Source organism: Lutra lutra, chromosome 12 (genome assembly GCF_902655055.1).
Source record: "Lutra lutra chromosome 12, mLutLut1.2, whole genome shotgun sequence".
Taxonomy (NCBI): Eukaryota; Metazoa; Chordata; class Mammalia; order Carnivora; family Mustelidae; genus Lutra; species Lutra lutra.
In genome coordinates, this window is record NC_062289.1 from 13,445,509 (window position 1) to 13,471,530 (window position 26,022).

The 26,022-nt window shown below is 45.3% G+C and overlaps 1 protein-coding gene across 1 annotated transcript in view; it reads left to right on the top strand.

Moving 5' to 3' along the window:
• Positions 1–22,728, top strand: part of KDSR (3-ketodihydrosphingosine reductase) — a 38,989-nt gene extending 16,261 nt beyond the window's left edge. The window contains exons 6-10 of the mRNA XM_047696334.1: positions 2,947–3,138; positions 8,267–8,350; positions 11,670–11,753; positions 14,394–14,495; positions 18,856–22,728. Of these exons, the coding sequence (XP_047552290.1) occupies positions 2,947–3,138; positions 8,267–8,350; positions 11,670–11,753; positions 14,394–14,495; positions 18,856–18,975 (582 nt within the window). The 3' untranslated portion in view covers positions 18,976–22,728. The remainder of the gene's footprint in view (positions 1–2,946; positions 3,139–8,266; positions 8,351–11,669; positions 11,754–14,393; positions 14,496–18,855) is intronic.
• The last annotated feature ends 3,294 nt before the right edge of the window (positions 22,729–26,022 follow it).

Sequence of the window (26,022 nt, forward strand, 5' to 3'; positions counted from 1 at the left end):
GTTCATCATATTCCCTTCTCATCCCCTTAATATCTAGAGTTTGTAGTGATAGCACCTCTCCCATTTTTTTTTTTTTTTAAGATTTATTTATTTATTTGAGATAGAGAGAGAACACAATTAGGCAGAGCGGCAAGCAGAGGGAAAGGGAGAAACAGGCTCCCCACGGAGCAGAGAGCCTGAATCAGGGCTCAATCCCAGGACCCTGGGATCATGACCTGAGCCAAAGGCAGACGCCTAACTGACTGAGCCACCCAGGTGCCCCACCTCTCTGGTTCTTGATATTGATAGTTTGTGTCTTTTATCTTTTCCGACCAGTAGGACTTGATATTTATTAATTTTATGGATCTTCTCAATAAACAGCTTTTGGTTGTGTTAATTTTCTGTTGTCTTTCTCTTTTCTATTTCTTTTATTCCCTCTCATTTTTGTGATTTCCTTTTTTCTGCTTACTTTTGTTTTAATTTGCTCTTCTTTTTGTAGTTTTTTAGGTGGAAGCTGAGGTCATGCATTTGAGGTCCCTTCCCTCTTCAAATGCAGTTGACCCATGCTACAGATTTCCAGCTCAGTGATGCTAAGGCAGCGTCCCACACATTCTCATATGTTGTGTTTTCACTTCAGTTCAGTTACAGATACTTCATAATTTCTCTTTTCATTTTTGCTTTGACCCTTGGATGATCTAAAAGTGTGTTATTTAGTTCCTGAATATTTGGGAGATTTTCCAGAAATCACTTCCTTGCTGATTCCTGATTTGATTCCATTGTGGCTAGTGGACATACTTGTATGACTTGACTCCTTTAAGATTTGTTGAGACTTGCTTTTGGCCGAACATGCAGCCTCTCCTGTGGCCGTGCACGTGGGAAGACCATGTATCTGCTGTTTCAGGCGGAGTGTTCTAGCAGTGTCTGTTGGGTCTGGTTGGCTGAAATGTTGTTCAGGCCTTCCATGTCCTGACTGGTTTTGTGTCCTCTTATTCTTACAGTTACTGAAGGAGGGGTATTGAAATCTTGGATTATAATTGTGGATTTGTCTGACTATGTTTTAAATAGACTTTTAGGGGCGTCAGGGTGGCTCAGTTGGTTAAGCATTCAACTCTTGATGTAGGCTCCGGTCATGATCTCAGGGTTTTGAGATCGAGCCTGGGTCGGGCTCTGAGCTGGGTGTGGAATCTGCTTGAGAGTCTCTCTCTCTCCCTCTGCCCCTCCCCTGCTCCACTCATGCAGGCCCGCATGCTCTCTCTCTCTCTCAAAAGAAAATAATAAAAACAAATAAATAAGTAAACAGATTTTTAGCTGATACACCTGGGTTTTAGCCCCATGCCTCGCCTCCTGCCCCCAGAGGTGCTTCTGGTGCTGCTCAGGCCTGTGGGGCTTCTCTGTGCAGGCCTGCTCTCAGTTCCTCTGTTCCTTGCTTAGCATTCGGCTGTCTGCTACGCTCGTTGTCGCCCACTATTCTCTTTTTCAGCTTCCAAAATGTTCTCACTGTTCTTTCTTTTCCTGTTGTCTATGCTTCTGTGGGTTGTTGGCGTTTAAAAAAATTGTTATCTTTTCACCAAGATTTTAGTGGGGTCTCTGAAGGGAGTGGAGGTTAACACTTGGGTTCAGCATGCCTTCTTTTTTCAGTACTTTTTTAGAGCATTTTTATTATGAAAATAATGTGATGATATCAAAAGACATTTTGGGAAAGGTAGGAATCCCAGCATCCTAACACAATCACTTACAAATTTCCTTTATTTATTTATTAGAGAGAGAGAGAGAGAGGAGAGAGAAAGCATGCGCATGAGTTTGGGGAGGGGTAGAGGGAGACTGAAAGAGAGAGAGAATCTCCAGCAGACTCCCTACTGAGCCTGGAGCCTGTCATGAGGCTGAGATCATGACCCATGAGATTATGACCTGGGCCAAAATCAAGAGTTAGACTCTCAACTGCCTACACCTCCCAGGCACCCCACAATCACTTACCCTTTTCTGTACTTCCTGTGTTTGGTACCTGTGTGCACGTACTTTTATTTGATATTTGAATTGGCTACAGTCCCAGTGTAAATACAGTATTGTATGCCCTCTGCTTTTTTAAACTTGCGGAATAACTATTTCCCCATCCTCCTGGTGTTTCTGGTCACCATCTCTAAAAGCTACGTAACTTCTGTAGAGTTAACATTCCGTGGTTGACTCAGAGTTCCGCAGTATTTGGTTACACAGGCTGATAGATCTAGTATTTTTCCAGGACTTTTAATATAGAGTCATTTTGATGCAAGTACTTTTAGACTTCCAAGTTAAAATGTAAGGCTTTTGAGAGTTCCCAGGATGAAGGAAAATAGACTCTTGGTACCTGCGTGCGCTCTTACCCACCATAGTCTAAGAGCCAGTGCTTGTCAGGCGCTCACTGCGGCCCCGGGGCTGAGCTCTCCTTGACTTGGGTTTCCTCGTCCAATTCTTGCAACAGCCCTCTGAGCTAGTATGAGCGTGAGTCCTGGGTTCAGCTGCAGAACTAAGTAGCATGTCTGACTTTCTTCCTCATCAAATAGGTAGGAAATGGTCAAGCCAAGGCTTCAAACCAATCTATGCTATTAATCACTCTCCTAGTCTCTTTGTGATCTTTCTGTGATCTTCTAGTCGGGTAGGAAACATTCGGGGGCTTTTTCCTAAGACTGTCTTTCAGAAAGTGTTACCCTCAAGACGTAGTGTACTTTTGGTAAGGAGAAAACTACTCCTGACCGGTTTTCAGCAAAGACATCCCTGTGGTCATGGTGAGAATAGCAGACTAGACTGAGACAGGCTTCAGAGGGTAGGTCACGGGCATCCCGGCTCATTACTTCCTTCGGCACATCCTCCGGCTCCCAGTCACTCAGGCTCCGCTGCAGAACTCAGACCGGGAGAGCGGACAGAACCCGCACGAAGCGCAGCCTTGAGGCTTGGACCTTGCTCACCTGCCACGTGGCTCTTTGTTCCCTGCAGCGACTCATGAGCGTCAACTACCTAGGCAGCGTGTACCCCAGCCGCGCCGTGATCACCACCATGAAGGAGCGCCGCGTGGGCAGGATCGTCTTTGTCTCCTCCCAGGCGGGACAGCTGGGGTTATTCGGCTTCACAGCCTACTCGTCCTCCAAGTTTGCCATCAGGGGATTGGCTGAAGCTTTGCAGATGGAGGTAAGCGCTGTGCTCAGTTTCCCGTGTCTGTCTCCCAGCTCAGCGGCGCGTGTTCCCCTTTAGTTTGCAGCCGCTTTACACACGCCGTTGCCTCGACTCAGACATTTGTAGACTTGACGTCAGTGAAGGGCAGTCGGCCCAACCCTTGCGTTCTGCAGATAACGTTTTTCATCACATGAAGATAACGATAGAAGCAAAACGGGGGTGAGGTGTTTCTCTTGCTTCATTTAATACCAAAGTACTACTGTTTACACAGTATTTTTGGCCTCATTCCGTGTGAGTATACATCAGGTTAACCAGATATTTTATTCTCTGGCGGTGTTTCTGTAACAAAAAGACGTGTCCTTAATGACTAAATAATGAACGTAGCATGTGTTTGAGGGAAAAGCTTAAATCAGCTACTGTCTAGCTCTCAGCATTTAGACAAATCATTTAACTTGGTCTGCTTCCTTTTCTGAAAAACAAGAGAGTTGGACTAAAAATATCATTTGGCTCTCTCTCTCTCTTACATCTTACTGTCTTAAAGAAATACTGATGAGAGTGAGTGCTTTTTATTTTCCCAGTTAATAGAGCGTGTTGTGAAAGAGGCTTAACATCAAAATAAGTGCTTGTCATGAGGTGACAACCTTCACACAACCTCGCTTGTGTGAAGCAGACTTCTGCATTGTTGTCAAGTGGGGACACTTGGGGCCACATACCCATCCCAAATCACACGCTGAAAAGGCAAGGTAAAATTCTCTTGTGAGAGAGATTAAAATAACACCACATCGTGTTAAGAACCCAGAAGAGAATTCATCGCGATCAACCTTCTTTCAGTCAGAGTATGATTTGGGGATTGTGTTTACTGATTTATATTAGGAGTTAGCAAATTTTTTTCTGTCAGGGCCAGCTTATAAGTATTTTAGCCTTTGAGGGGTAGATGGTGTCTCCTGCAACCCCTCCAGCCCACTATGAGAGCAGGAGAGCCGCCATGTGTGATATGTGAGTGTACAGTTATGGCTGTGTGCCAATAAAACTTTATTTTTAAAAACAAGTGGAGGGCCAGATTTGTCCCACAGGCCATAGTTTCCTGACCCCTGATTTAGAAAATCCCCAGGAGAGTCCTTGATGGTATGTGACAGAGTACCACACTGCCCAGCTGTGGGACAAACACAGTACAGATGAGCTGTCCAGTCAGTGACACAATCCTGATGTGCCTCTTAGGGACTGATCGACTCTGCCGTGTTCATCAAAATGGAACCAGTCCCCAATTTCCTTTTTATTAAATGGCTTAATACTCGTAATCAATAATAGGGCATTATAATGTTTAGCTAATGAGGCCCATGTGGTTGTGAAATTTCAAAACAAGAATATCAGTATTTCTTTTGAAATGTTTACTTTGAAAGTCCCTTTGCAAATAACCACTTGATTTCTGGAACGGTTTTGTGAGGTATGTGGGCAGATGTGGTTACGCCACCTTAGAGATACAAGAACGCGGAATTTTCAGTAGTTCATGGCATTGCTCAAAGTGGCATCGTTATTTTGCAATAAAAATAGTAACAAAGTCCTTGCCTCACTGAAGTCCTCTGCCCGTCTGCCACGGCAGCTGATATGTCTGCACTTCTGGTCAGAAGTTGCCAGATTCGTCTGGCTAGTTGTCTCAGCCGTTCATTTTGGTCTCAGACACCTGCTAAGGAAACGGCTATTTTAGAAATGAAAAATCTGCTTATTAAGGCTTTTTGTTCCTAAGTCTTGTCTTGCAGAGCTTCTCCAGGATTTGCTCATTGAGGGCAAAGTGTGTAATCTGGGTGGCCTGGTTTCTCTTCGGGTAGAATGGGATGTTCCTAAAGAAGAGGGAAAGGAAGTGAGTTGCTAGTAGAGTCCCCAGAGCCTCTTTGGGACAAGTGTGATTCACATGCTGCTCGTAACTGGTTTGAACTTGAAGGCTGCTTGACTTTGGTCCATATTTAGACTCCATGAAAAATGTCCCCGTGTAAACACAGAATAAAATTAACATGTACCATGAGGGAAATAAATTCAATAATCAAAATCCAGTTTTATTCATAGCAGACTTGCATCAAAACCATTGTTTCCCTACAAACGTACGGTGCTGGTTTTGGAAACCTGGCTAATTCCATTGACTTTGCCAGGGTGGTTGTGTTTTCTGTGCATGAAACAGACCTTATATAGAATTTCTCAGGCTCTAGGTACTTTTTGATAATCCTTTCTGGTTTAATTAACTCTTAAGCCTTCCTGTCCACCCCACCCTTTGCCCACAAACTAAAGTAGGACCCTAGAAATGTTTTGTGTACAATGAATAAGTTTGAAAGAATGCTTTGTTGCATTTTTTTGGTTTTTTTTTTTTTTTTTAACTCAGTCTTTCAGGTATAAATATAGGATTTAAAGATTTTTTTGGAAAGCAGATTTTTTTTTTTTAAAGATTTTATTTATTAGAGAGAGAAAGCACAGAGGTAGAGGGAAAGGCAGGCTCCCCACTGAGCAGGGAGCCCGATGTGGGACTTGATCCCAGGACCCTGAAATCATGACCTGAGCTGAAGGCAGATGCTTAGCCAACTGAGCCACCCAGGCGCCCCTGACATTGGTCAGAGCCAAAGATGTAGTAGCAGAGACCAGGTAAAAGCTTCCCTCCAAGGACATCTTTCCCCACAGTGTGAAAAGGAAGCTGAAGCTGACCTTCTGGAACTTTCCCTCCACAGCTCTGCTCCTCTCTCCAGCCCCGCCCCCCTTCATTTCGCTGGAATTAGGAACTACACATTTTAGGTGGGATTATTTTGATGATAAATTGGTTCTCGAGCAGAGGGTTGGCCTTCTCGTTGAAATGGAGACCAGGGAGGAGGAAGATACCGATAAAGGGAGGGTAGGGGCAGAGTGGGAGGACAGAGAATGGTCAGTCAGTGGGAATGAGGGCAAACGCACAGTGGTAAGGTAAGCAGGGGAATCAGCCAGTGAGGTCCCGGCCTATTAATTTTTAGAGAAAGTGGTGATCTCTGGGAGTCAGCATTGTCTTAGCAAGAACACGTGAAGCCAAATTAGTCGCCTTTCCTTTTCTGCTGGGGTTATGGGGTTAGTTGATTAAAGGAAAGTGATGATATAGTTTGGTGTATTTTCATTTTTACCAATTATTTGACCCAGAGTTTTGGGAGACCGTAAGCTCCACAAGGGCGGAGACTCTGTCTGAGTTGCTGACATCGTATCCTCACTCATAGGTCAATACTGGCACACAGTAGGCGCTCAATACAAGTGTGTTGGATGGAGAAATAAAATGATTAGGTGATTAGCCACTGGATGTATTCAGCCGTGGGTGGAGAGAGTCATTGTGCTTCATGATGGTAGGGATGACAGCAACTCCCGGAAAGGGGTGGGACTGGTTTCTCCCAGCCCTGACAATCTGTGCCCACCCCGGGATGAAGCTGTTCTGGAGGGTCGTTTAAGCCCTTCGGCAGCTCAGCCGTAACCTTGGATTTGAGAAACACGGTTTTGATGAACTGTCTCCTATTAGCTTAGGCCACAGTCCTTATGTGTCGCAGGAGGAAGGGGCACAGAAGCAGCGGAGAAACGACCCTGTCCCAGCAGAGTCGGCCTCAGGCTTCCTAGGGACCGGTTACCCTCTCTCGGCTTTTTGGGGGGTATTTTTGTCTGGTCTGTGCACCACAGAGGGCAAGGCCGTGGGAGACAGATTTTAAAGTCACTATCTCAAAAACAAGTGGAAGGGAAATCGCTTGCTCATCAACCTCACTGCCTGGCCTGGATCCAGAGCTATTTATGAGCGTAGCTGGGCCTTGAAGCCGAGCGAACGAGCTCTCTCACGGCCGCGGTGCGCTGGAGCTCGGCCAGCAGAGACATCACCCTCGGCTGGCGTGCTCGTCGGGGTGGCCGGCCAGGATCTGCTGCCTCCATGCTTCTCCCGACCCTTCCAGCTCCTCCCTCAGGCTTAGAACGCCGCCTCACGGAGGGAGCCCAGGAGAAAAAGGCCCGTGTGAAAAGATGGGGCCCCGGGATGCTCTGAGAGGCTGTTGTGTGAGGAAGCGGTCTTGTCACTCCTCAGCCCCCTTGAGGTACGTGGGGGCCTCCCCACCACCAGCTGCCTGTCCGCTCTCAGCTCCCCTCGTGTCGTCCTGGGGCCGAGCAGCGAGCCGACAGTGCGTCGAGGGGTAGCAGTTTTGATGGTATGAGCTGTCGCCCTTCGAGCCATTAAGAATCGGGGCCAGATGAGAGCGTGGAGCAGGGCCGCTGACGGGCAGGATCTTTGGGAGGGTGTGTCCTGGCTGACTAGTGGGAGAATCTTCTGGAGTCTTCTTGTTCGGGGTGTGTTGATGAGTAGAGAATTTCAGTGGAGGCCTGGTGGTGAGGTAAACAAGCCTAAGAGCCCGCGTTAAGCTGGGGAAGGAGTTTCTGCATCTAAGTAAGGATGAGGTGGCCTTCGGAGAGGTGCTTGGCCCGTCTGGCCCAGGACTCACCAGCGGGGAGAATCCTGTTGGCCGGTTCTGTGGGGTGGGGGGGGCAGATTAACTTCTGATGCCCTCGTGGGCGGAGGCTGGTTGCCTGGGGGGTTCTTGATCAGGCCAGTGTCTCCGGGATCCATCTACTTCTCAGCTGGAGTCTGGGTGGCGCGAGAAGGGCCTAGGGAGAGGGTTTTGAATGATCGTCATGTATTTTGTAGCTGTGGAGGAAGCCAGATTTGCAGTCCGATGGCGGAGGAGCAGACTCGTCCCACTGGCTGGCATGCAAGGCCTGAGTGCTGTCGGGGTCGGGGAGGGGGCACGGATAGACTGCCTTTCAGCTGCTGGCCTTCCTCCCGGACCGCACCCAGGGCCTCACCTGGCCAGCGGGGTGGGCAAAACTTAGAAGGTGAATCTCTGTACCTCGGGGCCAGCCGCCTTCTGAAGTAGAAGTTGTTGGGGTGGGCTTTTTGCCTTTCTTCCTAAATGATCTTCGTGGAGCGGAGTTTTCGGACCCTGTGAGGGCTGGTTCTCCACCTGCAGAATCACCCTGCTGGTCTTGCCAGCTTCTGAGAGAATCGGGGCAGCATCTGTCGTGTGTGCCCCTGGCAGTCAGTGCAGGAAAATAAGGGAAGAGGCGGGATCGTACTTTGTTTACTGAAGGGGCACGTTTTGTTTCTGAAATGCAGGTGAAGCCATACAACGTCTATGTCACAGTTGCCTACCCGCCAGACACAGACACCCCTGGGTTTGCAGAAGAAAACAAAACCAAGGTAAGTGTTTGCTGGTGTCTGTTTTGATGTTGTAAACCCCTTTCCCAATTTTCTGACTTTCCACGCATCAGCCTGGAGTAATTTTCATCAGTCAGAAAATTGAGTTCTTGGGGCACCTGGGTGGCTCAGTGGGTTAAAGCCTCTGCCTTCGGCTCAGGTCATGATCCCAGGGTCCTGGGATCGAGCCCCGCATCTGGCTCTTTGCTCAGCGGCGAGCCTGCTTCCCCCTCTCTCTCTGCCTGCCTCTCCACCTACTTGTGATCTCTGTCTGTCAAATAAATAAATAAAATCTTTAAAAAAAAATTGAGTTCTTTTCAACTAATGTGCTAGGTAGACGTGTCTGGACTTTCTGGACCTTCCATGTAGGGTCTTAGAGAACACAGCCTGTATTTCCCAAGGCCATGACTTTTGCTAATAATCTTCAAGGGCTTACTTAATTAATAAGGTATTTTCTTTGTGAGGTTGAGTATGGCCTGTATTTTTAACTAACGAGATGATATTCTTTAACAATAATATTCTCTCCTCTGAACTTAACACCTGGTTGCCGATCCTGACTTAGCATTTCAGAAACGGATCTTAGGATTCCCTCATTTTCCCTCATTAACTTCTCAGCTCCTTGCCTGGCGCCCAGCGTCCGCCCAGTGCTCAGGCCAGTAACTGAGAAGCCAGCCTTGGTTCTTCTCCCACACCACTCACCCGCTTGACCACACATCCTCTTGGCTCTCCTCTTAGAACTTATCCTGAATTGGACCTTTTTTAAAAGCAAAACAAAACAAAACAAAACTGCGATTATCAGGACTAGCCTCTTCTGCTCCCCTCCCTCCCATCCCCATCTGTTCTTACATGGGGGCCAGTAATCCTTTTAAAGAGTAAGTCAGGTCTTGTCACTCCCTCGTTCAAACCCCTCTTGTGCAAAACGAAAACAAAAAGACCCTTCTTGTGCAGCACAGTCTAATAGAATTCTCTAGAACGGAAATGTTCTTGGTCTGCACACTCCAATATGGTAGTCACATTGTGGCTCTTAAACACTTGAAATGTGGCTAGTGGGACTCCCCATCATAAAACTGAATTTTTTTTAAAGGTTTTATTTTTTATTTATTTATTTTTTAAGATTTTATTTATTTATTTGACAGAGATCACAAGTAGGCAGAGAGACAGGCAGAGAGAGAGAGGAGGAAGCAGGCGCCCCGCTGAGCAGAGAGCCCGATGCGGGGCTCGATCCCAGGACCCTGAGATCATGACCTGAGCCGAAGGCAGAGGCTTAACCCACTGAGCCACCCAGGCGCCCCTTTATTTATTTTTTTGACAGAGACACAGTGAGAAAGGGAACAGAGCAGGGGAAGTGGGAGAGGGAGAAGCAGGCTTCAGGCTTCCTGCTGAGCAGGGAGCCTGATGTGGGACTCGATCCCAGGACCCCAGGATCATAATCTGAGCCGAAGTGGATGCTTAACAACTGAGCCACCAGGGCGTCCCCCCCTTGCTTCTTTCTGCCTCTGTACAGACTTCACCCTGAGAGGCCTTCCCTGACCCTCTGTATCTCAAAGGTCACTCCCTTGGAATATTCACCGTCCTTTCCTCTGGCTTTATTTTTCTTTATAATGCTTATTGCCACTGGACATTTACGTTATATGCAACGACAGTCCTGCTGAGCTGAATGCAAACTTCGCACTTTGTTCAAAGGAGCCTCTTCTTTAGCCTTGATGTGCTGTAAACACCCTGCGAGCAGAGGAAGCGAGTGGAGAAGAAGGGAATGGATCAGAACTTACTGCCTTGAATGGGCGTGGATTGGTTTTCTTCTCCTTTATACCAATGCTTAGTAAGTGTGAGGCTCTGCGGCATAAAAATTGGCACTTATGCGCCATAGACTATTTGCAAAGAAATGTCTACGATTTAGAAGTTTTTTTCCCTTTTCATTTCTCTTTGGCTCTGCCTCTTAAGATTACAACTATTTCAAAGAAGTAAATTTAAGCCAAGTGCCCTGTGTTAGTATAAGCAGGGGTCTGCTAAGCAGATTTGCAACATTTGGTAACAGTCTTTTTCGTTGGAAGCCAAAGCTGACAAGGAGTGGTGATTTCCCTGTGAAGACTGGATTTTGATGTTAAGTTGGGTTTTTTCCCTCTAGCTGTAGTGTTGAGCAGACTTCTCCGGATAAATCAAACCGTGTGTTGGTGTGTAAGCCCTTTAGGGGGCACCATAGTGCTTTTAAATATAATGCGTGTGTGGCCGCGTTGTGCCAGACTGGTCTGGAAGAAGGGACAGGCCCTTTCAGAAGAGCCCTTCTTTGAATTCAGGTTCATCAAAAATATTTGACTTTTATGAAGTGCTGTGCTTTTCTAACTTAATAAAATACATCCTGTGCTTTTATTTTAATATTCTCAAGCCTACATGGTAAATAAAAGTTACAGTTTCCTGCCATTTAAGGCTTTAGTTTTCAAACGTCTAATTGAAACTCCCTTTTAAAGAATTTCTGAGCACATGTTCATGTCACTGTAAAGAAGATTTTACAAAGAAAAAAAAAAAAAGAAAAGAAAGACCTTGTCCACAAGGAACTTAGGAGGTAAAGTGCAAATACACTTGTAGCTGTAATATCTATTAAGGCAGAAATATGCAGAGATGAGAGGACAAAGAATTCAGGTAAGAATTCAGGAAAGGCTTTTGAACTAGGTGGCTGCCTTTCACCACCTCGGATTTGGGGTTCTGATACAGCCGTCTGATAAATGAACCCCCAGCCATGCCCGAGGGCCGTTGATGTTTTCTGTCCCATCTCCTTGTTACCTCCTCTGCAGGTCTTTTAAGACACAGCTGTGTTGTTGAATAGGGGCTGGGCTGGGCCTCGCTCTGCCCAGGGCCTCAGCTCCGTCCACATGTCAGTCCTTTGCTGGCCCGGAATATGGTGGCAGTGGTGATGCTGGTCATAAGGCAGACTTGCTGAGGGCGTGTGGTCCAGGCTCTGTGTAAACAGTGGCGCGCAGGTATCTGCCTGGGAGTTGAGGATGCCCCCAGCCTTGCACCAGTGACGCGGTCTCATGCCAGCTTTGCTGGTCATCGCTGGAGCTGAGACCACACATTGTCCCATGGAGAGTGGCAAGGGCCTCCTTGTTTCACTCCAGCCACCGGGGTGAATTTTATGCAGTGACCAGGTAGAAACTGATGTAGAATCCAGACTTACCTGATTCCTGATCTGAGTAGGAATCTGCTCAAAGGTAGAAAGCTGGAATTCTTTATGAAGTAGGGGAGAGATGGTTGTAAGAATTATTTGTTCTTGAATTTAATGGGTGATAACGGGATTGATAAGCCTGTTCTTTTTTCCCCCATTTAGCCTTTGGAGACTCGCCTGATTTCAGAGACCGTATCTGTTTGCAAACCAGAGCAAGTGGCCAAACAAATTGTTAAAGACGCCATAGTAAGCACAATTCTTGTTTTCTTTCTTAATGGTTGTAGCACTAGATTTCTGAAAAGAAATACTGTGTTTGTCCCAGGGCTTATTTCACAACATAAATTACTGTGTCTTTCTGGTCCGCTTCAGATGTAATGTTGGACTCTGGTCTTCTTCCCTGAGATACTTTATTGATTCCATGTTGATTTGGAGGCTCCTAGAAACTAATTATACATTTAACCTTAGGAACAGATTGATGACTAAGGATGCCGGGGAACTACTCTTCTCTCAGAAGAACACAAGACTTCCCTGTGTGTGTAAATGGTGTGTCCTAGATCCTGTCGGGGGCCCGCTGCCTTCTTGCAGCTTTCCCACAGCACTTGACGTTAGAGATTGGTTTTAGGCACTTTATTAAATGCTGGATTTTTTTGATTAAGGATTTTTTGATTGAGGATTTTTGATTAAGGATTTTTTTTCTTTGACCTTCCTGCTTCCCAGGATCATTTTTGCAAATGTTCACTGACAAGGCTGTGCGCCCAGACCCACTGGGGCACCATCCTGTCCCCCACTTATGAGCATCCAGGCTATGAGTTTATCTGGAGTCAAAAGTGGTATCTGTGGAAACCACGTGCCTGCCATTTTGTGGAACCCACAAACGTGCCCCACAGCCTTCTGATGACATCCTGTGAACCTGCCCCCAGCACAACATGCACTAATGAGGGGTGTCGGTGAGCATTAGGTCTACACTGCAGGTGGGAAGTTTGAGGACCCTCGGAATGAGGTGTCAGTGAGCCATGCAGCTGCCGTGAGGCCCGCACGTGCTGCTTAGCCCGGGCGGGGACTGAGTGGGATACAGGAGACGCCGGCTCTGGGGAGATACACGCACTCGCTGGAAGCACCTGGCAGAGGCAGAGGGAGAAGCGGCTCCCCAGTGAGCAGGGACCCTGATGCGGGACTTGATCCCAGGACCCTGGGATCATGACCTGAGCCAAAGGCAGATGCTCAACCAACTGAGCCATGTTGGTGCCCCAAAACTGCATAATCTAAAAAAATATTTATTTATTAATCCATTTAAAATAGGCACAGTAAACCTATTACACTTTAATGGAATCTTTCTACAATAGTAATTTTCCAAGACAAAACTTCAGTGAGAAGAGTGCCTTTGTATTACATTTCACCAGTCTCTTTAATGTTTGTGTTAATCGAAGACAGCTGGATTCTCATTGCTGCTTCCACATTCAGTCGGCTGTAATCTGTTTTTTGGAGTGAAGGATATAAAGAAAATCTGCCCTTAGACAGATATGTAGTTAGGAAAGGGAGGGATATTTAATGGACTTTTCAGATAACTGTGGACATTCTTCTTTGATATTAAACCCAAACCGGGTGAATAATAGTTTCTTAAAGGTTAATTACCGTGTGGAATTGGAAACTACATTAATGAAGTGTTTTGTTCTTTGTTACATTAAATTCCATTGGTCTTTGCACTCTGCATGTTTTGTACCCATTCATGATTTTGTAACATTAGGCATTAGTCATTTGGAAAATATGGGTTCACTGAGTTATCAGAAAAATTGTATCCATTCATATTACTGCTGGTCTGATCATGAAAGTCTACATATTACAAAGCTGACAATCTCACAGTGGCAGATAGGTTTTCACAAATCTTAATTTTTTCCTTGAAAGCTCAGATTTTTAACACTGACTATAAAAGCTGCCAGTTCTCCTTGAAGTGACAGGCTCATTTGATTCATTTTCCACAAAATGTCTTCCAAATACCCAAGTCTGAATAACCGTGGGTTAAGTTTCATGACTTAAACAGTGGGAGGAGGGCCTTTCTGCAGGGCAGCTGTCCGCCTTGGGGACAGAACCCAGTACAAGGCACTGGGTGTGTATTCTCTTTTTGTCACCCAGAGTATTAAGAAGACTTGCCCATTAGAGTGGAGATTTAATAAAATGATTGATTTTATTGCTCTATCAAGAACATTTTAAAGCAAAACTGACCTTTTAAAATCTTTGAAAGATTTTTAAAAATTTCCCTTTACTTATCGCTGTGTGTGTGTGGCCGTGGAGGGACGCCGCTACTGTGGTGGGTGCTAATGAACCAGCAGTTTTGCCCATCAGTGCAAACGCCAGTGAAAAGGCAGTTAAGGTCTTAGTATTATTACGACAGTCATTTTGTCCTCCTGGGTCCCCTGAAAGGGTCTCAGGACCCCCAGCCGTTCTTGGACCCACATTTTGAGAATGCCCTGCGTAGCCATCCTGGCCCATCGGCTGAGGCCACATTCGTTTATGAGCTTTGACATAGCTCTGTTACCCTCTCATGCCACCTAAAGTGGACGCACTTCATTGTTTTTGCTTTTTTAATTTAATTTAATTTAATTTTTTTTTGAGAGAGAGAGAGTGTGTGCAGGTGTGCTCTGATGCGAGCAAGCAGGGGCGAGGCAGAGGGAGAGGGAGAGAGAGAACCTTAAGCGGGTTCCTCTCCCAGCGTGTCGCCCCACGCGGGGCTCAGGCTCACGACCCTGAGATCCTGACCTGAGCTCAGATAGGAAGTTGGACATCCGACTGCCTGAGCCACTCAGGCGTCCCACACACTTCGTGGTCTCTGAGGTGCTGATTCCTTTCCTGGTTATTACTGTTGCCTCTTTTCTCCTCCTTCTCTTTCAGCAAGGGAATTTTAACAGTTCCATTGGCTCCGACGGGTACATGCTGTCGTCCCTGACCTGTGGAATGGCTCCGGTAACTTCTATCACTGAAGGGCTCCAGCAGGTGAGCTGTGCTTGTAACCAGGCAGACGGACAGACAGACACACAGTGCCTCTCGTTAAAACCCAGTGAGAAAAGGCTAACGGAAGACTTGCAACTTTATCTGTGGGTGTGAAGTTGATTCCCTTGCTGTGGCAGTGATGAGAAAGTAGGACATGGTGAAGGACAGCAGCTGAGGGGTTCAGAGAGGGGAGAAGTGTTCTGTGCTCTGGCCCCGTGGATGTAGAGGGGTATGCCGTCTCTGCTCTCAGGACGTTCACTCGGGTTCTCTTGTGAGAACTGCAGGTGTTTGCGGTAGAGTGATGTAGGGTACCGGGCATCAGACCAGAACCCCCCTTCCAGGGGAGTCAGGTCACAGGCAACCGTGCGCAGGGAGGTACAAGTCAAGGATTCACCGCAGACCGTCCTCTCACCCACGCTCTGGCTCATCCAGCCACAGAGAAGTGAGCCGCTCGTTGGTGCGCCCGGTGCCGTGTCCGCTGCTGCAGACGCAGGAGCGCAGCCTCTGCAGCCTCCGGGCTCACGGTCTAGTGGGAGTGACGGGCCGAGGTGATACGAATGCAGTGTGACAGGACAAGAGCTGTCCCAAAGGGCTGGCTCTGCACGGCCCCGATGAGGGATGGCGGAGCTTGGGCGGAGGGCTGGGAGGCTGCCTGGAAGGGGGCTGCCCGCACTGTTGGGTAGTTTATGACCAAGTACTGAGCTTTGTGTGGTAGGCCGTGTCCAGACTAAAAACCCGAAGGACTTGGGTGTGGGCTTTCTCCGCTCTTCTCTTCCATGACTTTGTCGACTCTCTCTTAGAGGTAGACGCTGTGTTCCGTGTAAGCTCTCCGAGGGCAGCCCCTTACAGCCCGTGCCTGGCACATAGTGGGAACCTCAGGTCAGCACGTTCTGTGTGGCCATCTTGTCCCCTGTCCTACTTCCACATGCGTGACGCCCGACAGAAAACTTCAGCCCATAGCTGTTTCGTCCGCTGCAGTTCTGTATAAATTTCTCTGAGGTGTTTTCCCTGGGCTGCGACCTCCCATCCCCACTTCCGCATGCCTGCAATGAAGCTGTGTTCCCCAGCATCCCGCCCCCACCTCCCCATCACCGAGTCTGTACTGCCTTTGTGATAGGGGTCCATGTTCATGTTCACTCAAGAGCTTGACGAGGAAGTGGTGTCATCCTGGACCCCATCCTGCCCCTCATGTGAGGGGTCAGGTCTGTCTCTCCTCTGACTCCCCTGCTTTCCCAGCCCCGCTGCTGCTCCCCTGGTTCAGGCCCGGGACACTGCAGTCAGCTCCCCGCCTGGGTCTCATGCTCTGAGTCAGAGGGGTCACCTGGGAGCGTATGGGCTCATAAAATGTTTCATGTGGTTCATCTGGTATATAAGTGTGCAGGTTGACATAAAATGGTTTTAAAATTAGATTGTCCATGAAAAGTCCAGATTTCAGATGTTTTGTGGAAAATCAGAAGGCCCAACAGCACACGGTCTGCATTCTCCCCTGGCAGTAATTGCGGGGGCAGGTGGCAGCCACTCCTGTTGTACGGGACATGGCCCCCCTCCCAGTGGCCTTACGGTACCCTGCCCCAGTCCTGGGTGCATCCGAGAGCCCTCACAGTTCCATGCCCATTTTTCCAAACTGTATAACCCACCCTGCAGGGCAGCCCTTGGCAGCCCCCCAGGCCCACTGACGTAAAGCTTCCACTCCATCACATGGCATAGCCCTCTGACCTTCGACCTTGCTCACCTTCCTGCCCCTTCTCCTCTTCCCATGACTTTGTGTCTCTGCCTCCATCCCCAGCCTTCCTCTGTCTGACCAACTTCTGGTCTTCCTTCAGGTCTCACGTTAAGCGTTGCTTTTTCCAGAAAACTCCAAGACTGTTCAATTCCTTAGACTTAGCTATTTCAGCATTTTGGTGTGCTGTGTTCTCATTGCTTTTTCTTGATTTTTTCCCTTTCTTTCTTTTTCTTTTAAATAATAGACTTTATTTTTCAGGGCAGTTTTATGTTGATAGGAAGTTTGAGTTGAAATTATGGAGTTCCCATACACCCCCTCTTCCTGTGCCCACAGACTCCCCCGTCGCTAGCATCTTGCATTAGCATGGCACATCGGCACAGGTGATGAGCCAGTAGGCAGACGTCATTATTAATGGAAGTCCATGGTTTACATTAGGGTTTACTCTTGGTATCACATGACCTTCTTACGGGTTTTGACAAGTGTACACTGCCATGGACGTCTGGTGCCACATGTATAACATGGAGTCATTCCCCAGCCCACACATTCACCCGTGCTCCTCCTGGTCGTCCTTCCCTCCTCCTCCTGAACCCCTGGCAATCACTGATCTCATCACTGTCCTTGTCGTTCTGCCTTTTTCCAGCTTCCCTTTGGTTCTTTCATTTTTCAAAGTTATCTTTACACACCCTTCAGAGAACCGGTGTTTTCAAGGCTCTGTGGGAACAACAGTGGCCCCCCTTTGGCCTTCTCAGACATAGCCACACTGTTCTGTGGCCTGAGCCTCCACGTGTCCATCTAGAGTACGCCCAGAGTGTAGACTTACGTGGCCGCCTCCACGGATTTCTCAGCTTGGGGTCAGGCATGGGCTTCCACCAAGAAAGAGGAGGATTTAGCTCTTCCTCACGCCCTCTCCCTTCTGCTTACAGCCGCCTCTCCTCCGTTCCCATCCTCCCTTTTTACTTATATTATGATTCTGGTCAGATCTGTATTTGAGATTATCGTTGTTACAGCTATGTCAATGCTCTTCACAGCTGAACTCCGTATTATACATAATTAATTTTCCTTTCTTGTATAACCTTTTGTTTTCCCTGAAACTGTTATTGGCTTTTTTCTATGTATTAATAATGACAGTCTTCATTTCCTCTCAGAAATATCAGACATTCTATCAGTTTTCCCTTCTGGAAGCAATCCTTCCTGGAGCCTTCTGAGCTACCCGTCAGGACACACTGTCCCATGTCTGGGGTCCGTTCTGCCTGTCATCTGCTTTGGGGGTCCCCTGCCTCCTGTGTCACACGACGTTCCCTTTCTTCATTGACCCCTCAATGTGGCTTTTTTAGTCTTCTAGTGCTTTTCTGAAAAAGGGCCCACGGGAGGCAACATTTGAGAACTAGTGTATTTGAAAATGCTTTTCTTTGTAGTTCTGTATCTTTTTTTTTTTTAAATTTTTATTTATTTATTTGACAGAGAGAGAGATCACAAGTAGGCAGTGAGGCAGTCAGAGAGAGAGAGGAGGGAGCAGGCTCCCCGCTGAGCAGAGAGCCCGATGCGGGCCTCAATCCCAGGACCCTGGGACCATGACCTGAGCTGAAGGCAGAGGCTTTAACCCACTGAGCCACCCAGGCGCCCTGTAGTTCTGTATCTGGAAAAAAATTCCAGTCTGAGGTGTTGCCGTGAGAATGTGTGGACAGGAATCCTGATGGTTAATGGACATCCCCTGTTTCTGCCTAATGCAGTAATTGTCCTCCCCCAGTTGGTCGTCTTTCTAATTATCAAAGAAGCTTGTGGAAGGCAGGCCCTGTGTCTTTCTCACTATGGTGGTAGCACTTAGAATAGGGTCTGACTTTTCTGTTCAGAACATAAGTCTTTTTTTTTTTAAAGATTTTATTTATTTGACAGACAGAGATCACAAGTAGACAGAGAAGCAGGCAGAGAGCGGGGCGGGGAAGCAGGCTCCCTGCTGAGCAGGGAGCCCGATGCGGGGCTCGATCCCAGGACCCTGGGATCATGACCTGAGCCGAAGGTAGAGGCTTTAACCCACTGAGCCACCCAGGTGCCCCCAGGACATAAGTCTTAAACCAGAAAGCCTTGATGACAGTTTGGGTATTGGGGATGCCAGAGTGGATATTCTCTAGCTATTAGAACCCAAGGACTGCTAAGAATACCTAATTTGCTTTTTGTATAATTTGAATTTATGAATTGGGCAAACATTCGGCTGTTATAACTTTGACAGGCACATGCCGTCCAGGGGTGCAAGTGGACAGCTTCTGTCCTCTGTGCTCTCCTGATGCTTACAGAGTTATTTTATTTTATTTTAAAGATTTTATTTATTTGAGAGAGAAAGAAGAGAGAGGGCAGGGAGGAGAGGACGTGGGAGAGGGAGAAGCAGATTCCCGGCTGAGTAGGGAGTCCGACTCGGGGGACATGGGACTCGATCCCAGGACCCTGAGATATGACCTGAGCCAAAGGCAGAAATATAACCCACGGAGCCACCCAGGCGCCCCAGTTCGGGAGTTTTCGTCATCCTTGGAGCAGATTAGAAGACATGTCTTCGAAACTCTTTATGGGAGAGGACCTTGAAACCCGCTGAGGTGAGGTGCGGCCCTGTGCTGTGGGACGAGCTCGGGGTCTCTCTGTGTCTCGCAGGTGGTCACCATGGGCCTTTTCCGCACCATCGCGCTGTTTTACCTCGGAAGCTTCGACAGCATCGTGCGTCGCTGCATGACGCAGAGAGCAAAATCGGAAATTGCAGACAAAACTGCCTAATCCGTACCCCTGGGGAAAAGACTGTTTCTAAATAACCGAACAGCTTGCTGCTAAAAGGGACCCAGTTTTTGGCACGTATGTATCGCTTTTGAATATGTGAGATCGGACCAGTGCTCTTCAGAAACCTGGCTGCAGGCGAGGGGAGAGGCGTGCGGCTCGGGTGATGTTATTAACACTATGCAAATACGGAGCAGGAGACCCGTGGTTCTCGGGGCGGGGAGGTGATGACCCTATGGGAACGAACAGCATGTGAGCAGGGTGAAGACCTTGATTCCAGAATGATCATTTACATGTGTCTATTTATTCTCCCCCCCCCCTATTGAGATTAAGTCCAGAAATGTACCTTATGATATATAAGATGCAGCTTTGGGCACTTTTTTTTAACCTTCCACAATAGGCAGTTTATAGGTTTCTGGGGCTTTTTTTCCCCCCCCTTGGTCTTTTTAACATGGTGTATTTTATTCAAGAGGAGTTTTACATATTGCGGGCAAGTCTGAGTGTGTGATGATGTCCCTGACTCACTGTCTTCTGGTGGCCACTCGTGGCTTCTCTCTCTCTTTGATCCCATAAAAATACAGGGGGATGAGAGAGAACAATGCAGGGGAAGGGCAGGAGAGAGCGTTTTCCAGTAGGAAAAATAGTGATTTCTTGTCTTCTTTAGACTCGAATGCGTAGAGCACTTTTTGTTTTTCATTCACGGGGAAAGGCAGCCTCCTAAAATGTTTTCTGAAGAGAAATAAAATCTTAGAAGCTTAAAAGTTTACAATTTCTTCAACAGCCATGAGGACGCGGAGCTCACCCATCCCTTTAGAGTGTCTTGTCATTCTTCCCGTCTCTCCCTCCTGTTTCCCTGATACTGCTATAATATTTTTATATATAAAAAAAAGACTAGTTAAAATTTTTTGACTTGACTTTTTAAATTAACTCATGAATTAATTAAAACAGGTGAAAAAAATTAAAAAGTGTGACATTCTTCTGGTAGCATATATGTAGCTTTTACGAAAGGCTGATGATCGTATATTTGCATTTTCCTCGTTAAGAGAAAGAAGATAAGACAAAGCCGATTTTGAAGATACTCATTTTTGAAAGAAAATGATCACCCATTCTTTCTGTGACTCCCATTTAATCAGAGAACCTTCTCTGCACACCACGTTAAGGAAGCCCAATCGTCACTCCCGCAACATAAGCCCTGGGATCCTCTCGGCCCCGTGAATGTTGTTTTCACATCACAGGCTCTGTTGCTCAGTTTGTGGATTTCCACAATAAGTGCCTCTCATGGGTTTTGGCCAACATTCCCTACTTCTTCCTGTCACTGTGTGTGCTCCACACACAGTGGACAGTCCCCTTCATCGTAATGCTACGTAATGCTACGCCTCCTCCTTCCTGCACACACAGTATGCATATACTGTGTATACAAAAGATTAAAGGCCTAAAAATTACAGCAAACCTTCTTTTGCTCTTGAATTTTTGAACCTCTTGACTTTAAGATGATTTATTTTTTTTAAAGTGAGATATTTAATGGCTTTAATCCTTGGCATCCTTTTAATGAGGATCTGAGAATGGCATATTTTAACACTGACAAAGATCAAAGAAATTATTTAATATAGAAGTTGCTTGGAATGACTTCATTGCAGTTTGTGGGGGTGGGTGGATGCCATAACAGTTTCATGAATCTCTCTGTCTTCTGTAGCCATCGTTTGCAAACTACATTAGGTCATACCTCGCAGCCTCTTAAGATAGAATAATGGCTCTATTTCTCTAATTCACAGAAAACAGTTACACATTAATGTCTGGCTATTTCTCACTTTTATTTTTTCTGGTGAATGTTCCTTGTTGGCACCTCCAACTGCTGGTCCAGATGAAAATCTAGCCCAAGATGGTGTCTCGTTTAGTACGATTATTGGACCACAGTTACTTCCGTAGGCGTTTTCAAGGTTTCCTCGTAGCCTGTACTGTCACCTCCAGGTAATCTGCTCCCTGAACAAATTTAAGAGCCCCCATTCTGTGGTGGGAGATCCTTTCCTCAAGCCTGTTGTAGCTCGGGCATGAGAGCAGATTTTGTGGAGATCATATCATCAAGGAATGGGCTTCTTTGTCAGACAAGTTAAAGGGCCAAAGCTCTGTATCCAAAAAGCTTTGAAAACTAAGTTGTTGGGGTTTTTTTCCCCTTCTTTTCCTAAATTTGATGCCATTATTCATTTGATAGCAAAACCTGACTTGAACTGATGTGTTAAGAGTTTTGATTTATCCATTTTATGGGCTCTTCATTAATTTTTCCCAAAGCAACAACAATGAGTTTGATTCTAGGTATTGCCCTAGATTCTACAGACACATTTTGTAACATCCAGCATATGCCCCACATCACCTTTTTCCAAATCTAAAAAATTAAGAATTCTGAAATGAGTCTGGCCCGAACAGTTTGGATAAAGGATTATGGACATTTAGCAGTGTCACACAAAGATCTGACTTCATCCAAAACATGAAAATATTACAAAGGCAAATTCTATTTTTTATCTTTTTTGGCTCAGTTTTTGTACATTTTTTATACTGACTTGTCTTTTTTTTTTTTTTTTTTGCCTGCTCAGGGGAATTAAAAACAACACCAACAACAATGCACACACACACAAAACCCCCTGAATCAGATTGTTCAGGAAACTGTTGCCATTTTTTTTTTCTTTTTCTTTTTCTTTTTTTTAAAGGGGTCATTGATTCAACACTGTACTGTACCCAGAAGTGGGTGTGTCTTACCTGTGGCAGAAGGAGTTTGATTCCAATGCTGTTGAAGTATTGGCTTTCTGTTTGTGACCAGCTACTGTTTACTGTGTGTGTTGGTTCCGAAGTGGTTGCCTCTGCTGGGCTTGGTTTTACTGTTTTATTATAGTATATTTGTGAGTATATTTATTTAAAAAAAATGTTGAATGTCGTTCATCCGTAGAAATTCCAAAATATGTTCAAGGACCCTCTATAATTAAAAAAGATATAAGATCTAACCCCCATTTCTTTTTACAAAAACAAAGTCCAGGAAATTGTTCTTTTCTGTTATTTTTTAAAATTTAATTTTCACAGCTGAAAAGAGAAAAAATGAAAAATACTGTCAATAATGGCCTCTTTGCATTAATACTTACATGTGTTCAGTTAGAAATTTGCTGGTTAAACCATATATCACTGATTCTTAGAAGTGAACTTTGGGAGTGCATTTCTAATATTTAGATGATAAAAGCATTTTGGAAATAGTAGCTTCAATTCGAAGAATTGTATGTCTTTGTCTTTCTGGAAGAAGGCAATACCATGATAATTTTTTTTTTTTACTGAGTTTTATCATCAACAGATTTAATTTTATTACCTCATGTTCTAATTTAAACATGTCTCACTCACATGAGGACACTTTTAAATATTCATAGTTTTTGACAATACGATGCCTTGTATCTTTCTCATGTCCTTAGTTCTTAGTAACTCAGCTTTAAAAAGTACACTAACCATAACCTTCCATACTCTGGACTAAATCTTGTTTAGTTCAGCGCAATGACGGCAGATTTGATATTTTGAAGAGGAGATAATAGCTATTATATTTTACACTTGCTTGATGGGACAACTCTAAAGACATTTTTAAACTGTAAGAATGCACTTGGCTATTTTGATATATATTAGAACTTGTGTTTGCTACTTTAGATGCTTTTGTGGCAAAATTGTAACCTAATTTTCATATCTTGTATTTCTGAATCACAACAAAAAATAAATGGGGAACAAGCTTTACAGATTTGAAAATGTTTTGTTTTGTTTTGTTTTTTTAGAAATTTGTGTTTAAGAGTCATTTAAGCAAAACACAAATCTCTTTCACAATATTATCCTAACCTTGCCTCCTAAACATTGACAGGGCTTGATTTTGATCATTTTTTAGGAACTAATATTTTCAGAGTAAGTTACTTGGCATTCAGAGCGCCTATTTCAAATATGTTCTGTGTTTGTGTGACTCAGATATGGGAAACATGAGTAAAAGGTGGTAGAAAAGAAAAGCGGTAGTAGTATTTCTTGATGTAATACATTTCATATAAAAACAAATAGATTTCCCACACTTTAAACCTGCATATACTAACAATGCAATATTTCTTAGGTTCTGAAGAACACAGAAGACTGATATATAAAATAACACACCTTAATAGTCCTGTCTTTAAATGGGAAATGGGTTTCCATCATGGAGAGATTCCTTGGACATCTTGGTTTGCAAACTTGAGCTTTCTCTAAATTTGAGCATTGTATATACCATAAGCAGCATATGATATCCCTTCTATAATTTTTGTATTTGGATGTTTAAAAAGGAAAAAAATACAGTGTTCCACTACTGATTTTATGCCCTCGATTTCCCCTCATTCAACATATATTTACTGAGCTCGGCATCCAGGCCCCTGGGGATACTACTCTGCACAAACAGTTTGTCCCTCCCAGGTGGTGACTACATTTCTTCTTTCTTCCCTCCTCACTCCTTCATCTCTCTGAAGGCCCTTATAAGTCTTCCTGGACTTCCTTTCTTCAGCTTGGAACCTCTGAATTTTATGCCACAAATGTTTGAATGTCGGACAGTATTCTAGGCTGGGAAAGCACAAAGGAAAAATACAGCCCCTGTCCTCAAATAAACCTAGCCCATGGCGGTCACTGTCGTGAGCGCATCACAATGAATTCATCTCAATCATGTGCTGCCCCTCAAGCGGTACTCTTCATATCCGCCTTACCAGAGGCACAGGCACAGAGAGGTTAAGTAACTAGTCCACGGTAGCAACTACTAAGCTGTGGAGCCTATATTCAGTTTTCTGCCTATACCCTGTCCTAACCCTCTTCCAGTGGCACAAGGGGGCTCTGAGGACTGCGCAGGGAAGTCAGGCATGGTCTCATGAGTGGGGGCGGGAGGGTCTGAAGATGAAACTTGAGGAATGAGGGTGAATTCGCTCTGAGAAGGTTGGGTGTGTTTCAGGTAGAAGAGCAGATGTGCAAAGGCAAAAGGCACGAGAGATCTTGGTGTATTCCAGAAAGCGCAGAGTTAATATGGCTGCAGGAAGGGAAGGCATAAGGAAAGGCGGGGCCCCCGGGGGGTAGATTTGCACCAGATCAAGCCATGTAGAGGAGTTGCAATGTTAGCCTCCGAAGAACTTTGGGCAGAAATATAAAATGGCCAGATTTGAGTTTTAAAAAGATCATGGTGCCCCTTGAAATTCAGGGGTTGCTGAGCCCTGAGCCTTGAGTAAAACCATTGTCGTTAGTTTGGAAGATCCCATATTAGACACACATAATTATGGGTTGAGTTGTGCACCCTCAAAAGATGTCATCAGTGTCTTAACCCCCAGTGCCCGTAAATGTGATCTTATTTGGAAATAGGGTCTTTACCAATATAACTGAGTTAAGATGAGTTTATTCAGTTCCTAATCCAATATGGTTGGCAACCTTACAAGAAGAGAACCCAGAGAGACACGGAGAAGGCCAAGTGACAACAGAGGCAGATCAGAGTCAGGCAGGTACATGCCCAGGCCCCCCAAGGACTGCCAGACACCACGAGAAGCTAGGAAGGGTGAGGAAAGATCTCTCCCTAGAGCCCCTTCAGAGGGAGCCCGGCCCAGCTCACACCTTGATTTTAGACTTCACACCTCCTGAACTGTGGGGAAATAAATTTGTTTCAAGCCACCTGGCTCGTGGTACTTTGTTATGGAAGCCCTAGGAGATAAAAACAGTCACCTCGATTTCTCTAAACATGTTCATCAGTAAGTAATAACCGGGAGACACTGCTTTGTGCCAATCACATACGAAAATAGAAGTCATTGCACAGAAGAATGTCAATTCCTTGCCTTTTTCCCCTTCATACAATGGTGTTATCCCGTTGTTTGGGTCTGTGACTGCAGTTTTGATCCAATGAGGGCAGTAGCCGTTTGAAAAATGTAACTCCCTGTGCTTATTTCATTTCACTTTAAATGCCAAGTCATGGATTTGAAGGGAAAAGAATTGCCAGGAGTATATTTCCTGCCTTGCCTTTGTGAACCAGAAGGAAACAGGACTTGCCTGCTCTCAAACTCACACAAAAGAATGATTCACCTGCAGTTTTTGCCTAGCTGCAAAGGTTGTTGCTTAATTATTTCAAACATTTTTTGAGGTTTAGGGCCCACCATACATGAGTTAAGTAGGTTTGTCAGTTAAACCAAGGCCTGTTGGTTTAGATTTGGTGAAAGTGTTTCCTTGTGATGACAAGGATGGTTTGAGAGCACATAGTGGACAAATCGTTTGCAATCAGTCCTATAGCAGAAGACAGGCACTGGGGCATTAATGCACTGAGAACAGTGTTACTGTTAGTACCAAATGCTAATTGGGAATTAGTATTATACTAGTATCCTATAATAATGACTAACAACAGATGCAACCCATCTGAACGCACATGACACTATTTAGTGTCAAGAGTTCATAATATCTAAGCTGTATCAATTATATCACAATAAAGCTGGAAATGATAATTTAGAAGACATTTGAAACTGGAAATTAGTGTTTTGCATTGCTTGTCTGGGAGATGTTTTTTAAGCAGTTCCTTTTTATGCAGTTATGTGAACTCTTTGTTCTTACCCTCTCTGGTCAGTTCATTTCCTTTATGGATGTATTTCCACTTTAGTTTGTCTAAATGGCTTGGGGTTGTGTTTTATATTTTTAACTCACCTTATCTATTAATTGTCAGTTCCCTCTCAGTTAATGAATGGGCTTTTTGTATCCCCATTTTAAATAAAAAGTTTAATAGTAAGACTTACTACATGCCTATATATAAAACATGTATGCCCAAATTAGAATAATGTCCTTTTTGAATTTCATAACCCTTGGAAGTGTTTCTATTCATGACGGACGAAGAGAACTTTCTGAATGATACTGTTAAACATCAACCAGTAGGTGGCGAAAATTGGCAATAAAAAGCTTTTTGTTTGGCAGACGGGAGAATAAAGGAAAACACGGGCCTTTCAGGCTCTTGATACGATCTCCCTTCCTTGCATCTCGTTCTTTTCTCTCCCTGGTGCCACCCTACTCCTA